The sequence below is a fragment of the Lissotriton helveticus genome, chromosome 1_1 (genome assembly GCF_964261635.1).
Source record: "Lissotriton helveticus chromosome 1_1, aLisHel1.1, whole genome shotgun sequence".
Lineage (NCBI taxonomy): Eukaryota > Metazoa > Chordata > Amphibia > Caudata > Salamandridae > Lissotriton > Lissotriton helveticus.
Genome location: NC_136057.1, coordinates 141,145,193 through 141,165,898, shown reverse-complemented (window position 1 = coordinate 141,165,898; position 20,706 = coordinate 141,145,193). Strand labels below are relative to the sequence as shown.

Genomic DNA, 20,706 nt, shown 5'->3' with positions numbered 1-20,706 from the left:
GATCCCCTCCGAAACAAGGAAAACAGTCACCCACGCTCTAGTCACGAGCCGACTGGACTACGGAAACACCCTCTACGCAGGTACCACCGCTAAACTCCAGAAGAAACTACAACGAATCCAAAACGCCTCAGCCAGACTCATATTAGACATCCCACGCAATGAACACATCTCTGGTCACCTTAAAGACCTCCACTGGCTACCCGTCAATAAGAGGATTACTTTCCGTCTGCTTACCCACGCACACAAATCACTCTACGACATCGGACCAGATTGCCTCAACTCTCGACTGTCCTTCTACACCCCCTCCCGCCAACTTCGCTCTTCCAGCCAAGCCTTCGCCACTGTACCTCGCATCAACAAGACCACCATGGGAGGCAGATCCTTCTCATACCTGGCTGCCAAAACATGGAACTCACTCCCCGCTTACCTTCGCCTCACCCAGAATCACCTAGCGTTCAGAAAGCAGCTTAAAACGTGGATATTTGACAAATAATCCTCCTCCCCTTCCTAAGCGCCTTGAAACCCTCTGGGTATGTAGTGCGCTATATAAATTTTATGACTTGACTTGACTTGACTCTTACCTCCGTAGTGCTTTGCTTTCTTAACACTGTAAAGAAATGAAGCGAAGGCGCTAAAAAATACATTTCAGTTAAGTCAACATTAAATTACAAAACTCTGAATATCTCACCAGTTGTTGGAAAATGTGATCAGAAAAGCGGATGTTTCTTTGAGAGACTGAATGAACAAGGGAATGAACCTCAGTGTAAAAACATACGCATCATGGCTGTGCCGGGCCGCCGCGCTGCCCGCGACGACCCGGAAGCGGTTGGGAAGCCGGCCAATGCCAGCGCGGCCCCAACCGGAAGTCCCGCCCCATCGCGCCGAGAGACAGAGAGAGCTGCCCGAGGAGCCACGAAGGCTCCGCATTGAGTCCCGGTCCCGAGATGGGGGACCGGGTGAAGAACGGCCGGGCGCATGGGGAAGGCGGGGCTCTCATGTGGTGAGAGAGCCCCGCAAAGCGCTACCGCCACCCGGGAGAAGGAGCCGCCGCCGAGCACCGCCAGGTAAGTTGAGTGAGAGGAGGGGTGAGTGGGGGTGGGGTGTACGCGTGTGTGTGTGTCTGTTTGAGTGTGTTTATGCGTGCGTCTGTCTGTGTGCGTGTGTGTATGTTTAAGGGGGGGTGCGTGTGTGTATATGCAGTGTGTGGATGCCTTTGTTTGTGCGCATGCGTCAGTGACGACGTGCGCGCTCACGAGGTGGAATCGCCTGCAGAAGAAATTCGTAACACTCTGCTGTCCACATTCCCCTTCATTCCCCAGAAAGCGGCAACATAAGTTGTCTCCCTAGACAGCAAAAGCTTTCGCTTTTGCTTTCGTCTAGGCGAGACCTAAAAAGCAAGCAACATGGTCCCTTGGCGAGCATCGAATTAGAACTATAGCTATAATTATTTGGGGGTTTGGTTAACAGAGGACCACAGCGTCCAAACATATAAGGGAGCTAAAGCCGCAAATCAACAAAATAATTCTGGCTCTTGGACGACTAAGTTATCGTCTAGCTAGTCCAATGATAGAGCCCATGTTGACTGTACTCAGGGCCAAACTAATGGCCCGCAATTACTTACGGCCACTTAGCCTTTCCAGGGCCTTAACGAATGCTATCAATGCAGCTCAGGTAAAAGCATACCAAACAGTGCTGCAGGTGCCTAGACATGCTCGAAACACCAGGCTAAGGCTGGAGATAGGCTTAAACAGACCGGACTAGGTTCTTCAAGGGGACCTAATAAAATATTACATCAGAGGATTGAAAGCACCAGAAAAGAATCTTAAACACTCTTTAAAGTGGATCTTTAGGACAGAGGGTTCCCTGTGGCAGGTGAAGCTGCACCAAGCCATACATCGCTTAAAAACAGAGGCAGGGAGTATGCCCCTCCATGAAATCCCCTATTCCGCTTGGGCTAAAGTCGTGAAGTGTCAACTTCAGACTCTCCTTCGAACTGGATCAATCCTCACACCATTATAATTGTCTCACATTGCCGCCAAACAACTCATACACCCCTGGGTAAGCTCAACCTTATGCGTGTGTGATCCTCTCTCAGCCCAGGCTAGAAGGAAAATCCTGTTTTCCCCTCTCACCGCCCTTAGGATTCTGGACTTCAACACAAAATGGGCGCAAAAAGACAATTGCGTCTCATCGGTTATGCAATTACCACAGGTAATCCTAGATACTCCTATGCTGTTGCCCAAAACTAGTGGTACAAAAGGGGGTGGTGATGGACGGAGCATCTGAACCAATCAAACACTCACACCCAGTCAAAAGATCTGGGTTTGATCCATCACCGTTCTTTAGCCCACTCTGCCACCCCAGTTCAGACATGGCTTTATGCAAATCAGTCTGACCCTGTGCCTCATGGGAACAGTCCAGCCCGAAATGCCAAGCCATGCCTTCCCTGGACCGGAAACAAGCTTACGAGGACCGGTTTCTGGCATTCCAGCCGTCTTCAGCCCGGCTTGCTTGAATCCAGTGGCAAAGTGAGCAAGGGACTCACGTCTGAGCATACCCTGCCACACTTATGGCGGTTAAAGCGGTACAAAAGGGTTGCCCAAAACTAGCCACGGACCGTCATCGTCTGATGTGCCCAGCACTAAAGGACAAGGGCCTGAGAACATGCAGGGATGCCTTGAACTGGTGCTTTTCTGAAACATCTACTTGCCTTCTTGCTAGAGTCGGCAAGTTCACTCACCAAATAAGAATAGCACCGGACCCCCAGCTACCGGTTGCAGACCCCGGGACTTGCAATTCACAGTAATTAAATCAACTGGCACTCCAGCCCTGGTGGAAGTCATATCTTAGGGGCCCACAGTGTGCTCAAAACATTCTACAAGTGAGAGCGGGTCCTTGTAGGGTGCTCAATTAGAACTGGCAACAATGACTGATGAATTCTATGTAAATAGGGATTTTTACAGGACAAAGTAATCATTGGTGTGTTCAGGAGTGTTTTCATGATTTTTAACTTATTGTAACATAGTCTCTTTCAGGAGCATACTGCTAAAAAGCTGCACCTACTACTCCTTGGGCTAGTGAGGTATAGGACTGGGGCTGCTATGTCCTACTCATGGAGAAGTCGTCCCCAGAGCTCAACCAGAAGCTGAGTCCAAGAGTCAGTTGAAGGACTTCTTGTTCACAGAACAGGAGCACAAAAGTTGAAGAAGCCTGCCTGGCACAGTTGATGGCCAAGATAAACGGATAGTCACTCCACTTCTCAGTGCAGCTTAAGAGAACGTGACCAGATGCTCAAAAGTTGGAGACGGGTCTGCTGGACCCAGAGACTTGGAGTGTGGATTGGTCACCCAGAAGAAGAGATATCACCAAAAGAAGTAAGCAGCTGGTTTTGCTGTGCCATGTGAAGTGGCATCTGAACCTTTGCTGGACCAAAGAGGACTTTGAGGGACGTTCACCCCTGTGGCCAAAGTCACCCCACCAGCACAATGGACCGAGGAATGGCCTCAGGAAGAGCCCTGTCAACCACACATCTGGCAAGGGACCACTGACGCTAGAATGGACAGAAGACTGCTTCTTTTGTTTTGGTAACTGTTTCTTTGGACCTCGCTGGCCCCACTGACTGGCTCCCTGCTGGAGTTGGTTGCCCAAAGTAACTCCAAGTAAAGGCATTCCACTTTGACCAAAGTTTTCTTGAAAAAGTTTTAAGAACCAAATTTGTTGTATTTGCCAATGTTTGTTCATGGTTAAGAGAATAGTCTTGATTTGTTGTTCTTTTTTAAAATCTATATCGCTGGAATCTTCCAGTGGATCTTTTTCATTTTAGTGTCCATAAATTCATAAAAATATAGGCTATTTCTATAAACTGGTGCCAGATTTCTCGAGTTTTTCTTTTTCAATTGTTTTGGTAATGTGTATATGATTCTTTGCTAAAGCTTAACTGCTCAGAGCCACAGCTACCCAGGGTTGAGCTAAGGTTTGACAATTGAAGCATGACTCTTCCTAGGAGGGTTGGTAGTGTATTACACGGTGAGGTCTCACAACCACACCATATTATACACCCCATTTCCTCACACCCTGCATTTAAAATATTTGCTCATACTATAAAAGAAAAAGATCCCTTAATGGTCTGAATGAATAAATAAATCCTCTGTTCTCATTGGGGCACGGGTGAGCATCTATTCTGGGATAACAGACAGTAATTGAGCAGTAAGCTCAGACAATATTGGGCACTGGAAACACTTGTCCCATGTAAAGCAAGCTATACAACTGACAAGTTTTGTAGGCATGCATTTTACAGCACCAGATGTAGCACCACAGACACCACAAAAGGAGGTTTGTGTTCACACCAGGAACGATGCGGATATGTATGGATGCATCCATATGGTTCACTGTCTTCCTCTAGCACACACCTAGTAACTAGATGTCTGCACTGATACTTGGCCTCTCTACCACAAGTGCTACTCACTCTGCTGAGGGGTGCATACTGGGTACCGTGGTACATTTGGGTACCCAGACAAATCATGTCAGATGAAGATGTAGCGTCTATGTGGGACACCGCGGCAACAACGATCCTGCCCCCATGTACCACCTTTGAGATGTTGCCCGAGGAGGGAAACTAGCTGGCAGCACTACATCCTAAGTACTTGAATGTGAGGATGGTCACTGATCAGGTTACAATGAGCTCTCTCTCATAGAATCTCCTAAAGGTACGGTATTGGGGTCACTGTAACTCAGCTATACACAAAAAGGCTCTCAGGAGGTACAAAGAAACAGGTCGCCCCCCCACTCACAGAATCCAACACAACTAAAGACCTGTTCTGTCAAATGAATGAACTACTAAGTGCGTCCACCATGCATTTACAGTCACACAGATTTGTATGACAGGACAGCGGATATATGTATATATATCCCGTCTGTTCTAAGGTGACATACGCACTGTTGGTTGCACTGCCAGTGCGACTAACAGTGCATATGTGGACTAGTACACATGCGCAGCTTCAAGGGGTTGCAGGTATGCCGATGAAGGGCAACCACCCCGTATAACAAACAGAGAAAAGTGTCGCAGTGTGGATAACAGACCCTAACCCTGATGAAACTGCCGTAAGATCATATTGGCAATGAAACATGTTGGTTTTTAATTGAGCAGACACACAGTAAGGAACAAAGTAGTACAGCTAGTGTTTGTTTAGCTCTTTTTTAGATTAGGAGTCTCTGGCTTCTATGCGAGATCCTGATACACCTTATAGGGTTCACATATACCACACTAATGCACTTTCCTTTTCTTTATCACTATTATTGTTCATCAGTTGCTAATGATGAGAACCTGAGGATACAGGCGAGAACAAGTCTGTAAACTCCCATGGGTTACTCCTGTGAGGCACTGCTAACTTTTTCACACTTTTTTCACACTATTTTGTCACATCATTTTCTCTCATTCTCTCATACTATTTTTCCTCTCTCGCGGATCACTCACACTATAGGGTGGGATACACAGTAAGAGACAGCATACACATCTGGTTTTTAAGAATATAAAGTGATTGAAGTCACCTTAGAACATACGAGATATATGTATCCACTGTCCTGTCATACCAATCTGTGTGACTGTAAATGCATGGTGGACGCACTTAGCAGTTCATTCATTTGACGGAACCGGCTTCCTGTTGTGTTGGTCACTGTAACTCAGCCCCAGAGACCTGGCAGTTCATTGAGCAGGTCAATACAATTCGACAGATCCAGCCATCTGTAGTTGTTGTCACTCTGAAGGACTCACACAACCCTTGAGAACATTCAGGAAGATCATCAAGTTAGTACATGCTGGACACCAGGGGGTTATTAATAAAATCCAACATGTAGGAACTCATGTTGGTCCCAGGACAGATAGACTGTGCTGCCCAATGTGCCATGGGGAAAGCTAAGTATCTGGTGCCTGTGCTGTCACAGCATCTGATTAAGACACCCAGAGAAAATCTCAGCCGTGACTCATGAGCACACCTGAAGGACCTGAGTGGATTCAGAGATACAGTCTAAGTCAGTAGAGGTAGTACTACCCAAGCTGGAGACTATGCTTGCCACCCATGGCATTCACCAAGAAATCAAAATGGACATGGACTCACTTTAGGGTCGTGTCTCCTTTGTGAACAGCAGGTCAATGAAAGGCGGACCGGATGTTTGGAGCCAGGGGTCGGTCTTTCACTCGAAGTGGCGTGACCCGGCCTCTTCCTCAAAGGGGTTTGGCGGACCCCCATCTTTAATATGGCACATATGTTAAGGCAATCGTGAAAGCACAGATGGTGCAGCACAAGCGTCTGCAGCTCCATCTCTGATAATATACTGCCCATGGGGCGCTAACAGCATACTCTAATACCAGGTGCACCCTCGCTCTCCCTGGGGCACTAGGTATAATACACTCCCAGATGCACTCTAATAAACGATAAACTCAAAATGAGTAAGATGGGGGATGGGCATGCTTGGGTGTTTTTGGTTTGGAAGAGACTGCAGAGCACTGATCAGCTGGTGGTGTAGCATTGCAGACAGGGCAGAAGAAGTTACACTGCAGAGAGACAGTTTCTTAGAAGTTCTTTGACAGCTAGGTTCTTGTTGCATCTTTGAAGGATGGCACTCAGGGCTCAGACAGTGGCACTGATGCAAGTTTAGAGGGTAGAAGCAGCCACCCTATCATAGGAAAACACTTTCCTTGCAACTGCCAAAAAGGGATGATGCACAGAAAATGTCAAGAGAAGTGGCCAGAGATCTATAACAAAGCTGTTGAATCAAAACCAAGACAGCATCAGTAGAGAAGAAATGTTAAAAATAGGCTTTTTTTTTTAAACAAAGGCAACACCTACTACAGAATAGAAGAGCACAAAATGAATAAAGCAACTGAAAGCGTTATCAAACTAGGAACTCTGAAGCTCAGCACTGATAGAAAAAAAATCATAATGGTATTGAAGAGCAGTTTTTGCAAGGTGATTCTATGTCATGGCAATTACGGCTTTGTACAAATATTCCCTCATAAAGGATTATCTTATATTCTAATATCCTAACAAGGGAGAGCATTTAGAGAAGGAGAAGAAAGGGTTCGAAAGAGATGGGACAAGGGGGGAGAAGTAGTGAAGCAAAATGGAACAAGGGAAGAGAGTGTCAAAGACAGCAGAGGAGAGTGAGCGAAAGCAAGAGAAATAAGGGCATGCACAGAAGAGTCTGTAGAGGAGATGGAAAAACACAAAAGCAGGAATAAAGAGTAAATGGAAGGGGGAGCAGACTAGAGGTAGGGAAAGACCATAAAAGGAGTGGAACGGGCGGACAGGGGCCTGAAAGTAGGGAGAAGTAATATGGAGTAAATGCAGAAATGGGGCATGGACGGACACCCCAGCTAGTACATGGGGAGTCCCCAGATAGCCTTGTTTTCTTCCTCTCTGCACTGCAGTGAGGCAGTAAATCACACTCCCTTCCACCACGCCATTGTACTGTAACAACCCATAAGTAGTGACCCCTTCTTACCTTAGCTTCATACCCGCTGATGGACTCCATCTTCTCTGACCGCCAGCCCCAGATCCCTGACCTGTTCCTGAGGAGGCAGGAGAGGGGATATACTGACCAGAGGGCTCCTGAGAAATGATCATAGTCGGACAAACACCACTACGCATGCACGCATCCTCTGTCTAAGCATCTCCAGCTTGGAGCCACCTCTTTGTGTCTCCATCTCGCTCACAAACAGACTCATTGAATGCTACACACGTACCAGCTTTGGGGGCACCCAATACACACATGCAAGGGAAGAAAGATGAAGGCACACACTCCCCTCTACCAGTCTCTCTCACTCAGAGAATAAAGTACAGGCAATGGGAGCAATATTACATCAACAACATTCAGCCCCCCTCCCCCTGCCGCTAGTATGCAGACTCACCGCTCAAAGGAGACATGCTTGGTGTCCAGATGAGTGGAAACGATGGGTGCAGTGAGGCGATTCGCCACATGCTCCTCGGAGGGCTTCATGGCGGGCAGCATGAGGTCTGGGTCATGCAGAGCGAGGGACAAGGTCTCTGTGTACACCACTTGCTTATCATGGTCCACTTCCATCACTACAGCGCCGTCCTCTGTGGGGAACAAAAGTAGATGACTGAGTGCCAAGCTTTCCTCCCTCATCCAATCCTCTTACAGGTCTGCGCAATAGACAGAAACAAGGGCACAACCTTGAATGAATGATTTTGTATAGCGCACAGATACTCAAAGAGTGTCCCAGCAGTACGGCAAAAGCCGGACGGGGAGCAGGAATTCTAGATAAACAGGTGGGTTTTCAGGGCTTTTTAGAAGTTTGCTTCATCTGTGACGGTATTTGGTTGAAGCGGGGGCTGGTTCCATGTCTTGGCAACATGTACCACAAAGAAGGCAACCCCCCGCCCCCCACCTCATTACTTTCTTCTAAAATTGGGGACAGCAATTGTTTGAGAATTCCTACGGTGCAGGGCCCTGGCCGGACAGTAATCAATGATCCTTTCATTAAGGTAATTGGAACCTGTATTGTAGAAAGCTTGATGCGCCATGGTTAAGGCTTTGAACATCACGCTCCAACCAGTGCAGTTGTTTCCAGAGGTGGGACACTGAGCAATGTTGGTAGGACAATGAGGAATGTTTAGACAATTTGAACAGCAGGCGGATTGGCGGGTTCTGCACCATTTGGAGATGGTGCAAGAGACAGTCTGGACTCAGTCAACGTCCTCTACCTAGGAATTCCAATCATGACAAAATCAGTGCCCCAACCACTGTTATCCCCGCATCCCATGGAAGGAAGAACAGGAATTTCTTCAGCATTCTTATAATCCAGAAGCAGGATTTCACCACTGCTGCTATCTGGGGTTCCTTACTGCCTCTGTTTGGGGGGTGGGGGAGGGGACACAGATGCTTGGCCAAATGCATGTTTAGCTCGGAAGAGGGTCAGGGGCGAACAGCTGTACTTCTCTTATCCAGGTTTCACTGTAAGATTTGTTCTAGGCCAATCCATCACTGGTACCACACAAGATGGAACCGTTTATTTAGCAGTGACTGAGTGGCCCTCACAAGACAGCAGCAGCTGGGTATCGCCTGCATACAAGACAATTTTGATGCCGAATTACACCACTAAAACGGCAGAGGGCTCCATATAGATATTAAAAAGAGTGGAACTCGGGGGCGTGGCTTGGATGCCGCGCAGGATGGATGGCTAGGTGCTGAGCTCCGCCGCACCGTATCGCCTCAGAGCGGATTTCCCGATGTGAAGGGGGCTGTTCCTCCACCTCTTTGCCGGATTTCTTCACCGGAACACGGGGTGAGCAAACGGAGTGGCTTTGCGGCTTCCAGAGTGCCGCCCTTCATCTGATTTTGCGACGCGACTATCGCGCCTCCTAGATCCGCCATCTTCGAAGCTCCTCACGGTACCGGACCTCTGTCTCCGCACACCCTTAGGATAATTTCACCATGTACTATCATACATCGACAGACTTTGGGGTGAGCAAACTTAACTGTTAACGAATTTTTCCTTGCCTTATTGCTCTACCTATTCTGTGCAGTGGTTGCTTGGAAGCTGCGTCATGGCGGCACCTGTGTGAGATCCGCCATTTTAGACGCTCCGTTTCTTCAGCGCTGCGGACTCTCCTAGCTCTCCCCCTCAGCAACAACGCACCAGCGCCTCTCATAATGCATTCATAAGGCATAAATATTGCATCTCATCAAGCCTCAGGTGCCCTACGATATCGCGCCTTATGGTACGCTATCCTCAACATTTCTATACATGGCTGCCATTTTAAGCGCTCTGTCTATTTGGCGCCGCTAGCATATAACTCATTTAATACACTGGCGCTGTTCTAATGCACCTTTCCAGTGCGTCCTGAGGAAATTAATTTTCATTTCGTCCACCTCCTATTGCTATATCCTCAAGTGCCTTCTTTCTCACTGTCTACACTACTGGTTTTTCATGATACGCACGATTCCTGTGCCCACTGGTGATGTTTTAGTGAGCCCTGCTATGGTCCCATAGGGCTTTCAACGCGGATACTTCCTGTTGAAGTTACTCATACGACTATGTTCATGGCATATCTTGTAGTACAATATTATTAATCTACTTGCTGCTGGAATATCCCGCTGAAACACATTTACTTTGCTCACTGAAGCGTGTTCTTTCTGCACACTTTTCTCTTCTTCTCAGAGACTTTAGATTTGTTTTTTCAACTGGAGTGCCTACATCCTATGGTGAGGTTACGTAAACCTAAGTTTGTTTTCACTCCTTCTGTGATTACCCCGGTGACCGCTTCAACTGTGCTGCCTGCATCTATTCAATCTACCAAGATGGCGACTTCTTCTCCTCCTGCTCCATCCAATAAACAACTTAAACAAGTTTCTCCTACACCAGATAACTCCTCTTCTTCCTCCTCCATTGATCTTATTTTGGACGAAATTCGTGCCATGCGCCCTTTCATCGAAGAGACGAGTAAGGATATGCAACTTTTAAAAGATAAATGGGAGAACATGGATGCACGACTCTCTTCAGTTGAACAACAGATCCCTGAAGTTCAGTCTAATACGCAACGCATTGTAGCATTGGAAAAGACTGTCCTTTCTCTACAGCAACACACGGAGGATTTGGAAAATCGCAACAGAAGAAACAACCTTCGTATTTATGGTTTACCAGAGAATCTTGAGGGAGACGATCCAGTGACTTTCTTTACCTCCTTCCTCCCGAAACTTTTAGATATGCCCCCTTCTACGTCTATCAGTATTCAAAGAGCGCATAGACTGGGAGCACGAACAACTTCATCTACAAAACCTCGTGGTGTTATTATTCTCTTTTTGAAGTTCACAGATCTCCTCTCGATTCTTTCCGCAGCAAGATCCAAGAAACAAATAACTTGGCTGGGTCAACGAGTCTACTTATCTCAGGACGTATCTAACGCTACTGCCTCCAGGCGTAAGGAATTTCTAGCTCTCCGCCCTTCTCTGCGCTCCCTTGGAGCAAGATATGGCCTGTTCCATCCTTGTATCTTCAGAGTTACTCATCGGAATAAGACATGGTCTTTTCAAGACCCTGGTGAACTACGAAACTTCCTCCTTCTACAGAGAGAGGAGGGAATGGAAGCCTCTCCCTCAAACAGTGGCTGAAATGTTTTGATGGATTTCTATAATGTTCTCTAGTTGTTTTATCTAGTCTCATTTACTCTTATTTAATTCTTTTTTTTTTCTCTTCACTTTTCCATTCTTTGCTTAATATTCAAGTTTTCACTCTTGTCCTTCTTCTTTTCCTTATGTCTCCTCCAACATTTTCTGAACTGCTTTTCTCAACTTTCACTACCTTTTTTTTTTCTTTCCTTATATCCTGTCTTTGGTTATCTGCTTTGTGTCACAGGTTCCGTGATGTACTAATTATGTTTTTTCTTCCCCTATGCAGATATGTATTGGCTGTTCCCTTCATCATCCTGTTTCACTCTTTGTACTTTTTGTGAGGTCTCGGTGTGGTTGTGCTTCGGTTCCTGGTCTACCCGTCTTGTAACGCATCACCACCTCCCCACTTCCCCTTTGTGTATTTCCCCCTTCAGGTATGTCTCTTACAGTCATCCTTATGGATTTGTACTGTCTTCTATGCCTTCTTTCCTTTCTTCCTTCTCCCTCCTTTGCTGCTCCTCTTTCCTTTCCCTTCGTCTTTTTCCTTTCCCTTTCCCCTTTTTTCCTCCTTCCTCCTATTCTTCCTTCTAATCTTTTCGTAATTTGCATATTTTCTCCTTTCTTAAAGTTTGACTTATTGCTTGTACAGTATATTTTTGCATTTTTCAATTTTGAACAGTTTACTATGTTGTCATTTTCAAAGTTGTTTCATGGAATGTGAAAGGATTTAATCATCCTATTAAGCGGCAAAGAGTACTTTCGCACCTCTCCTCTTATAATCCTGACATTGTTCTCATTCAAGAAACCCATCTTTCCGATATTGAATCTATGAAGCTAAAAAAACTATGGGTGGGTACTGTCTTATTTTCTCCTGCATCTCATAAAAAGAATGGTGTTGCTATTTTGATTCACAAACGTCTCAAATGTAAAGTACTTCTTGAAGAAAAGGATGATGAGGGCCGTTGGATTCTAGCTAAATTACTTATCAATACTATCCCAATTACTTTGTTCAATGTTTATGGCCCTACATGCTTTGATTCCTCTTTTTGGCCCTTGATTACTGCAAAATGCATCCAATACAAAGACGATTCTTTCTTATTAGGCGGTGACTGTAATCAGATTATTGACCCTTTTTTGGATCGTAAGTCCTCTGTTCGCTTCACCCCTCACAAGCCCCATAAGCAGTTTCTTGATACTATTACTCAAGTTCATCTTGTAGATTCATGGAGACTTACTCACCCAGAAACTATAGATTTTTCCTTTTTCTCTCCCCCACATGCTTCCTTCTCTCGCCTAGACTACATCTTCCTTTCTTCCTCTTTATCTCAAAATCTTTTATCCTCTTCTATTGAACCCATTGTTATCTCTGATCATGCTCCTATTATCACTGTATTTGATCTTCTTCCTCCTACTCCTAAATCCTCTCGCTGGCGCTTTAATTCTTCTCTTCTTGTTGATCCTCTTTTTTCTTCCTCTTTTCGTTCTTTCACTTCTGAATTTTTCCACCTCAACTCTGATCCTGATACCCCTCCCCATATTCTTTGGGACTCTTTCAAGGCCACAGCCCGCGGATTCATTATCGACTTTGTCTCTAAAAAGAAGAAACACTTCCTGCACAAACGTAAAGTTGCCCGTGCGCATATTAAGTCATTGGAACATCAGTTCTACACTTCTTCTCCCAATCACGTCTCCTGACCTTCTTCGAGCTAAAATTGCTTTTAACAAACTTACTACGGATTCAGCTTCTTCTTTTCTTCTTCGAAGTAGTGCACGGTATTATGGAGGTCGCAATAAATCGGGCAAATTACTTGCTAATTATCTAAAATCGCGTAAAGAACGGACTATCATAGACTCCATCTATTCCCCTTCTAATGTCCTTTTACATACAGACGCAGAAATTTTGGACCAATTTCAGTCTTTCTATGAGTCTTTATACTCTCCAGAAAATCCTCCTACCCCAGATCTCCTCCAATCCTATTTTGAGAACCTGCCTAAACCAGATACTTCCCAACTTAACTTTCTGGACGTTGATACTGATCTCACCATTTCTGAATTATCTTCTGCTTTGTCTTCTTTAACCAAAGGCAAGACTCCTGGGCCTGATGGCTTTCCAGTTGAATTTTATTTACATTTTTCCGACCTCCTCCTACCTAAACTTCTCTTTCTTTTTCAGTCTTTTTGTTCTGCCGGTCTGGCCCAAGGCTCATTCCAAGATGCTACTATATGCCTTATCCCTAAAGAGGGCCGCGATTCCAAATTTTGTAAAAATTATCGGCCAATATCTCTAGTTAATGTAGACTATAAGATTTTTGCAAAATTATTAGCTCTCCGCCTTGACCCACTCATGCCCCATCTCATTGGGAAAGAGCAATGTGGATTTGTTAAGGGCCGCCTCACCTCAGACAACTCCAGACTCCTCCTTAATGTTTTAAGTAAGGCCCCCTCTCTATCTATTCCCCTTGCAGCTATTTCGGTTGATGCTGAGAAAGCCTTTGATCGGGTTGACTGGTCCTTTTTGATGGCTTCACTAAAATGGCATGGCTTTGGCCCTAAATTTATTTCTTATATCTCTTTAATATATTCTATGCCCAAAGCTTCAGTTCTCGTCAATGGTCAACTTACCCCCCCTTTTACACTTCAACGTGGAGTTCGTCAAGGATGTCCTCTTTCACCTCTCTTATTTATTTTAGCTCTTGAACCCTTCCTATCTTCTATTCGTAACAATCCCTCCATATCTGGCTTCCCATATGGTAATCATCATCTTAAACTATCTGCTTACGCGGATGACATACTTTTATTTATCTCTGATCCTGTCGTTTCTGTCCCTTCTCTATTAGATGAATTTGAGAAATTTTCCCTAGTTTCGGGATATAAAATAAATTCGGATAAGATTGGCCCATTGGACTGCCCTGCCCACCTGGAAACTGTGGAGTTGCTAAGAACCTTGGGATTTGGTTTGGTGCTGACCTGTGCTTCCGAGACCAGATCTCGAGACTGGCGGGAACCTGTTATGGGACCCTGATCACCCTCCGGAAGTTCTTCCCTCTTCTCCCCCAGGATGCGAAGGAAACAGTGGCTAGAGCACTCATCCTGTCGCGTCTGGATTACGCTAATGCACTTTACGTGGGCGCTCCAGATTTCCTGCTCCACAGATTGCAGGTGGTCCAGAACGCGACAGTGAGGCTCCTATTCAACATCCCCAAATGCCATAGTGTACGAAGACAACTGGCGGATCTTCACTGGCTTCCAGTTGCTCTCAGAGTGCGCTTCAAGGTCCTAACACTGGCCTTTAAGGCCTTACATGGTCCTTGCCCACCATACCTCAGTGCCAGGTTTGCCTTCTATCATCCCCCGCGACAATTGAGATCGGCCTCTCTCAGACATTTGGTCACCCCGAGATTTAAGAGAGCTCGTCTGGGAGGAAAATCCATGACGGTCATAGCCGCACAGCTATGGAATAGCCTCCCTGACCATTTGAGACACACGACTAACCTCACTTATTTTAAAAAACACCTTAAGACTCACTTATTCAAGCAATTCATGTAAATGCACATCTTCTCTCCTGTTATGTTATCCCTTTGTTACTTTCTGACACTGAATCCCTTTTTCGCGCCAGGACAGTCTTGACTAGCAGTGCGCGCTACAAGAAATATATAACATAACATAACATAACATAACATTCTTCCTCTAACTAAATTTTGCCTTCCACATTTCTTTACTTCCACTGGCTTTGCTTGGAATTCTAAGAAAATAAAATATCTTGGTGTTCTTTTCTCTAATTCTATCTCATCCTCTATCCAACTTAATATGAATGCAGTCATTTCTAGAATAGATTCTTTACTCTCCTCTTGGAACCCTCTATTTCTTTCCTGGTGGGGTCGTCTTGACTCCATCAAGATGATGGTTGCGCCGATCTTAATTTATTTACTTTCCATGCTTCCAATCCATATCCCAGCGCTCTACTTCCGTCGTATTGACTCTGTTTTATCTAAGTTTCTCTGGAAGCAGAAAAAGGCTCGTATATCTCTCTCCGCCCTTCGTAAGTCTAAATTTAATGGTGGAATTAACTTTCCGGACTTCCGTCTTTATCATAAGTCCTTCTCACTTCGCCAAGCCTCTCGCTGGTTATCACGGGATATCTCCCCTTTTTCTCCCCTTTGGCTATCTGTTGAGCGTGAATTATTACTCCCTTACTCTTTTCAGGAGGTCATTCGCTTCACTGCTAAGGCTCCATGTCTTACTCCCCTTTTATTTCGACACACTTCTTCTCTTTTACGGCCCCTGGTATCCACAGCTTCTGTTTCTCGAGATTCCTTTTTATTATTACCCATTTGGTATAAGTCACTCATTTTATTACACAATAGACCTATAGCCTGGCCTTCGTGGAGATCGAAAGGTGTTATCTGGGTTCACCATCTTTTTGATGGTTCCTCTCCTTGCTCCTTTCCTCAATTCCAATCCCAATTTCACTGTCCTTCCTCGTTCGCAAAGAAATATTTCCTTCTCATGGAAATCGTTCTTGATCGATACTATTCTATTATTCCTGATGTGATGCCCGCTTCGTCTTCCTCTACTTACCATTCTTTCTACTACCCCTAAAGCTTCCCTTATTTACCGTTACTTCTCGGCTCCTGATCCTGATCGTCCGAAATCAAAACTGGAACTTTCTTGGGAAAAAGACTTGGGTCACTCCTGGCCGACTTCTCTTTGGGACAAACTCTGGGCTAAATCCTTGAAGACTTCCCGTACTGCTTCTCTAACTCAATCTCTCTTTTTCTTTTATCATAGACTTTATCTTTCTCCCCTTTCTCTCTCTCGTTTTCTATCCTCTTCTACGGCTCACTGTTGGACCTGTAATGCCCCCAATGCTGATCTTTTCATCTTTTCTTTCTCTGTCCCTCAGTTCGACTTTTCTGGACACAGATATGGTCTCGTGTTTCCCTTATCTTTGATCTCTCTATTCCTTTTTCTACCTCTCTAGTATTTCTGGGTAGCCTTTCAGAATCCTTGGACCTTCCTCCACATTCACATGGGCTTTTTGACCTTATGCTAGCCCTTGCACTACAACATATTGTCTCTAATTGGAAGTCCCTCACCAAACTCTCCTTAACTTGCTGGTGGAACCTACTATGCCACTCACATCGTCTTGACGTTGCTTTTGCGTCCTCCTGCAAACCATCTCGAAATGTAGAACTCTATTGGTTGCCCCTCACCCTATATTTAGATCAGTCTGCCAAAAAGACATACTCTCCATTTTCCTCTGACAACTTCAAACCCCCTTGAACATTTGTACTCTTGCTCGCAATTACCAGTTTTTTACATTTCACTAATGCAGTTTTTTATTCTTTATTCATGTTTTTCCTAACGTTCATATTTCATATACTCGCTAGATAATTGTGTATTTACTGTACTCTATTGTCAACATTCATTTTGTTTATTTCTGTTTCCTTTTTGAATTGTAGTATCATGGTTTTACTTCCCTCCCTTCCCCTCTCCTCCCCTCTTAAAATTCAAAAATGCTTTGCTTTTTCATTGTGTCATCGGATGCTTAGGTTTTATTTCTTTCATTTGCTTTTTTCTCATTACTTTGCTGATGTCACCTTATTGTATTGACAATTGCATCTTCAATAAAGCTTTCAAACATAAAAAAAAGAGTGGAACTCAATGAAGAGTCTTGTGGCACCCCACAATTGAATTATTTTCAGGCTATCACAGTCACTTGTGTCTGGAGCTTCACTGTACTGAACAGCCCCAGCAGTTCAAGGGGAAACAAGGCAGGCTCTTAAGATACAACCCAGCTCATCGAGGAGTAGCCCCACTGCAGAACAAGGATGGCGAGGGGGGGGGAGGGAGTGGAAACAAATATAAAAAAAAGAACATTTAGTATAATGTGTAAAGTGGAGGCGAGGGTTCAAGCAGGAGCAAAATCTGGGACACTGTAGTGAGCAGACGGTGTATTCACAATTTGAAGTTCTTACCTGGACAAAGGGAAGCACAAATAAGCATGTGACATGCACTTCCGGGTCATCTTTCCTATCAACCAATTAAATCCTGACCCCAGCTTAAATGGTCTCTGCCCCTTGCTTCCACACCCACGTAGAAGGCGCTTTAGATAATGAAGGCTCTACAAAAATGGCTCTTATAGTATAGTTCACAAAACATGCAGTTATGTACAGCTCTTACAGTGCCACTGACTGGACGGAGTCTGGGGCCCATGTGATGCACCACCATACTCACACCTCACAGTTGATCAATCAGGTGGTACAAACACCATGGGATACTGGCTGCAATATTAGAACATCCAATAAAGCCATCACACTTTGGGAGCTAGCTGCAAGGTGGAAAAGTGCAGCTCCTCCATCCAGACTGCACACTAGCTGCCTATTGGGGCATCTCCTACACCACAGCCCGCGTTTTCAATTGCACTATTGGGCCAGCACTGGCTCTCACCCTGGCCAGCCCGACCATTTACAAAGCCATGTGAACCATCTACAAAGCATCACGAGCTGCACCTTGTTGATCCAATGACAAAGTCACCATCTCTGGTGGCTCTCAGCACACCCGCAGTCAAAATCTCCATAGACTGGAGACAAGGAAGTGTCAGAAAGAAAAACCACTAGGCACCAGGCCTTCTCTATTTACACAACCAGGGTCTAGAACAACAGGAAGACGCACCCCTTCAGAGAGTGCTTTATCACAACACAGTAAAGAGTTCCCCTCCCCTCTAAGAAGCAAGCCCCCCAATTAGATTTACCTTATAATTAGATCTAAATCAATTAGATCTAAATCGTTGGCCCTGTTCACTGCTCTGCAGCCTTTTGAGTAAGTATGTGTTATATAAAAAAATACAACTAAACTTTAAGCTGAAAATTACCACAATGACCATTCGGTCAGCCTAATTTCTGTACTGCGTCACTGCGCGACCATTTTAGTATTCAGTTCCATTGTTCATCTCATATCACAAGGTAAAATGAATCCCCTTCACCCCCAGTCTCCACGATCCCAACATCACTGCCCCAATATTAACCTTCGCCCTTGAAGATGTAGCTCCGCCTGCCCCGCTGCCACGTCATGTGCTCGAAGCCCAGGAGGGTCGTGTCCACTCGGAGGTTGGCCCCCCGCTTCCATACTCGGTATACATCACTCGGGCAGACCTTGGAGACAAGGGGGACTGAAGAATGGGACAAGGAGAAGAAAAAATGGAGGAGAAGTCGGATAAGTAGAGAGGGAAAAGAGGACATTCATGAGAGGGTGAGAGAAAGAAAAGACAAAGTGCAGGGATGAGAAGTTGAATAGATGAAAGAGGGAGTAAGAAGGCATGCAAATGTGGGGCAGATGGAAGAGACATAGGAAAAAAGATGAAGACAGCAAAAAGAAATAAGTTAATTGGTTAAAAATCAATTATCCAATTTTCTTTTGTAAGGACACATGCTTTTTGCAGGTGTACCCCCCACCTTTTGTCCCCATTTTGACTACTAGGTACTGGTGTAATGACTATAAAAAGCCCTGAGCCCTGCTAAACAGGTCTCGGTGCATGTACTCTGACCCTTAAAATGGCACATGTTTAATTGGCCTGTCCCCAATTGGCAGAGCCTAACTTACTTGTATGTCTCAAGCATATTTATTTTTTTAATGTGTTTTATATAGCGTGAAGTTGACCCGAAGGTATCAGAGCACTTCACGGAGTAAGGACAACCGCAGTAGCACGAGGTACATAAAGAATTAAAAAAAATACATAGTAACAGTATAAAAAGAATGAACCATATACAGTGGGATATCTAAATATAATATAGTGGAAGTTATGTAAACAAAATACCAGCAATTACCCTGGTTACATACGCTTAAGTAAAAATACACGGTAACCGTATATTAAAGAGGTATATGATAGACAGTGGGATAAGTGGATGCTACAGTTCTGATGTAGTTGTGGTTCAGAGCTACGAGGGTGGGGAGAGTAGAGGCACTGTTAACCCCATGATAGAGATGTTAAATTGAGATACTTATTTCTTTGGTGTCTTGCTGATGTCTTTAATTGTCGTGGTGCTGTGTAAATGCTTAACATTTGTTTGTTTGTGTAAGCCTTGCTGCTCAGAGTCACAACTGCCCAGGGTTGAGCTGAGTGTTTGACAAACGAAGCCCAAGGGTCCTAAAGGCGTTGGTAAGTGTATTACATGGCGAGGACGCACATCCACACCATATAATACACCCCATTTCCTTACACCCGCTGCTGCCTTGCAACTGATATTTCAGTGAGTGACGCTGGTGCCTTATGCAGCACTCCCAAACATATTCACTGCTTTGTATAAATTTTAATTAAGTGGGTGAAACTTTCGCAAAGTCTCACTGCAGAAGCATTGGACTAGGGCACAGGCAGTGTGAAAGTTGTGGGCAAAACACCTCACATTCACACCAAATTTATACAATTCCTTATAACTACTCTAAGAGGCGTTTCATAACATTTCTGAGTTCAATTGTAGCTATTTTCGGGGCTGAAATATAGGGGTGCAGATGAGTGTGCGAGTGACCGCATTAGTGTTACATGTGCGAGTAGCCATGAGGACGTTAGTAATGGCTGGGTAAATAAGCTAATTTGATATCCACGAAATCGGAGTTTACCATTTTTCGTCAATCTATTTGCTTTTGCACAAATTGAATGTGTATTTTTGGTTGGCACAAAACATTTCTGCGCCTTTCCTGCGTCGGTGTCCCTTTAAGTGTAAACGACTCGGACCTGCGTGAACGCAGTGCGTAAGTAAAACTATACAGAATGAACCACTTGTTTTTCCATGAATTTCCTCTAGAGATGACTAAATCTAACTATGACGCACTCCGCAGAGGAAAGCAGCTCTGGAACTGAGTCAATATATTGTGTTGGCCGAACTGACTCAAACAGTGACTAGGTCATATTTTTAGAGCTCTCTTTCTGACCCATTTAACTGAACACTTCTATTCTTTCTGCACTCTGTCACTTTTGATATATCTTTTATTTTCTTGTATTCTTTTAGTTAGTGGATTTATTTTGCTTTATGGTAGGCTCTAACCTAAAAATCATTATGTATTCTTTGTGGGTAATCTGTCTGAACCAAAGCTCTGGATGAATTCAGCAAAAGACCCCATCATTCCACTGTTGACTGGAGTTGAACAAAAGCCGCCCCAGCCCTCATGGATCCTTGAGCCTGCGGGTCAGTGTCTAGTGACAGACATCAGACCCCAGGAGGATGATCAGTACCCAGGATAGCAGAGCAGGTTATATTAGAGGTGGCCACTATAAAACTAAGCTCCACAGATTGTTCTGAAAAGTTCTTCGACACCCCCACAGATCCCCACTAGAACGTCCCGTGGAACAAGAAGCTAAATTACATCCAGGAATATAGTACAGTGAGGCACAGATTTTCAGACCTACCCCAGCTGGTGAATTCCCATTTCATTTCCACATAGAAATCCGGGGCCTGGAAAAAATAAAAAATAAATTGAATTAGGTCTCAATGGTAAGAAGCATTTGTCTGAAAACATTTTGCAAAACTGCTTGTATAAAACAAAATGTAAGCATTAAAAACGAAAGCTGCAGGAATTCCC

General features: G+C 44.8%; 1 protein-coding gene across 1 annotated transcript in view; it reads right to left on the bottom strand.

Annotated features, from left to right (window-relative positions):
* ANKRD13D (ankyrin repeat domain 13D) overlaps positions 1–20,706 on the bottom strand; it is a 159,573-nt gene that overhangs the window by 98,431 nt on the left and 40,436 nt on the right. The window contains exons 4-7 of the mRNA XM_078657785.1: positions 20,534–20,579; positions 18,158–18,301; positions 7,907–8,096; positions 7,501–7,567 (exon numbers count right to left, since the gene is read on the bottom strand). Of these exons, the coding sequence (XP_078513911.1) occupies positions 7,501–7,567; positions 7,907–8,096; positions 18,158–18,301; positions 20,534–20,579 (447 nt within the window). The remainder of the gene's footprint in view (positions 1–7,500; positions 7,568–7,906; positions 8,097–18,157; positions 18,302–20,533; positions 20,580–20,706) is intronic.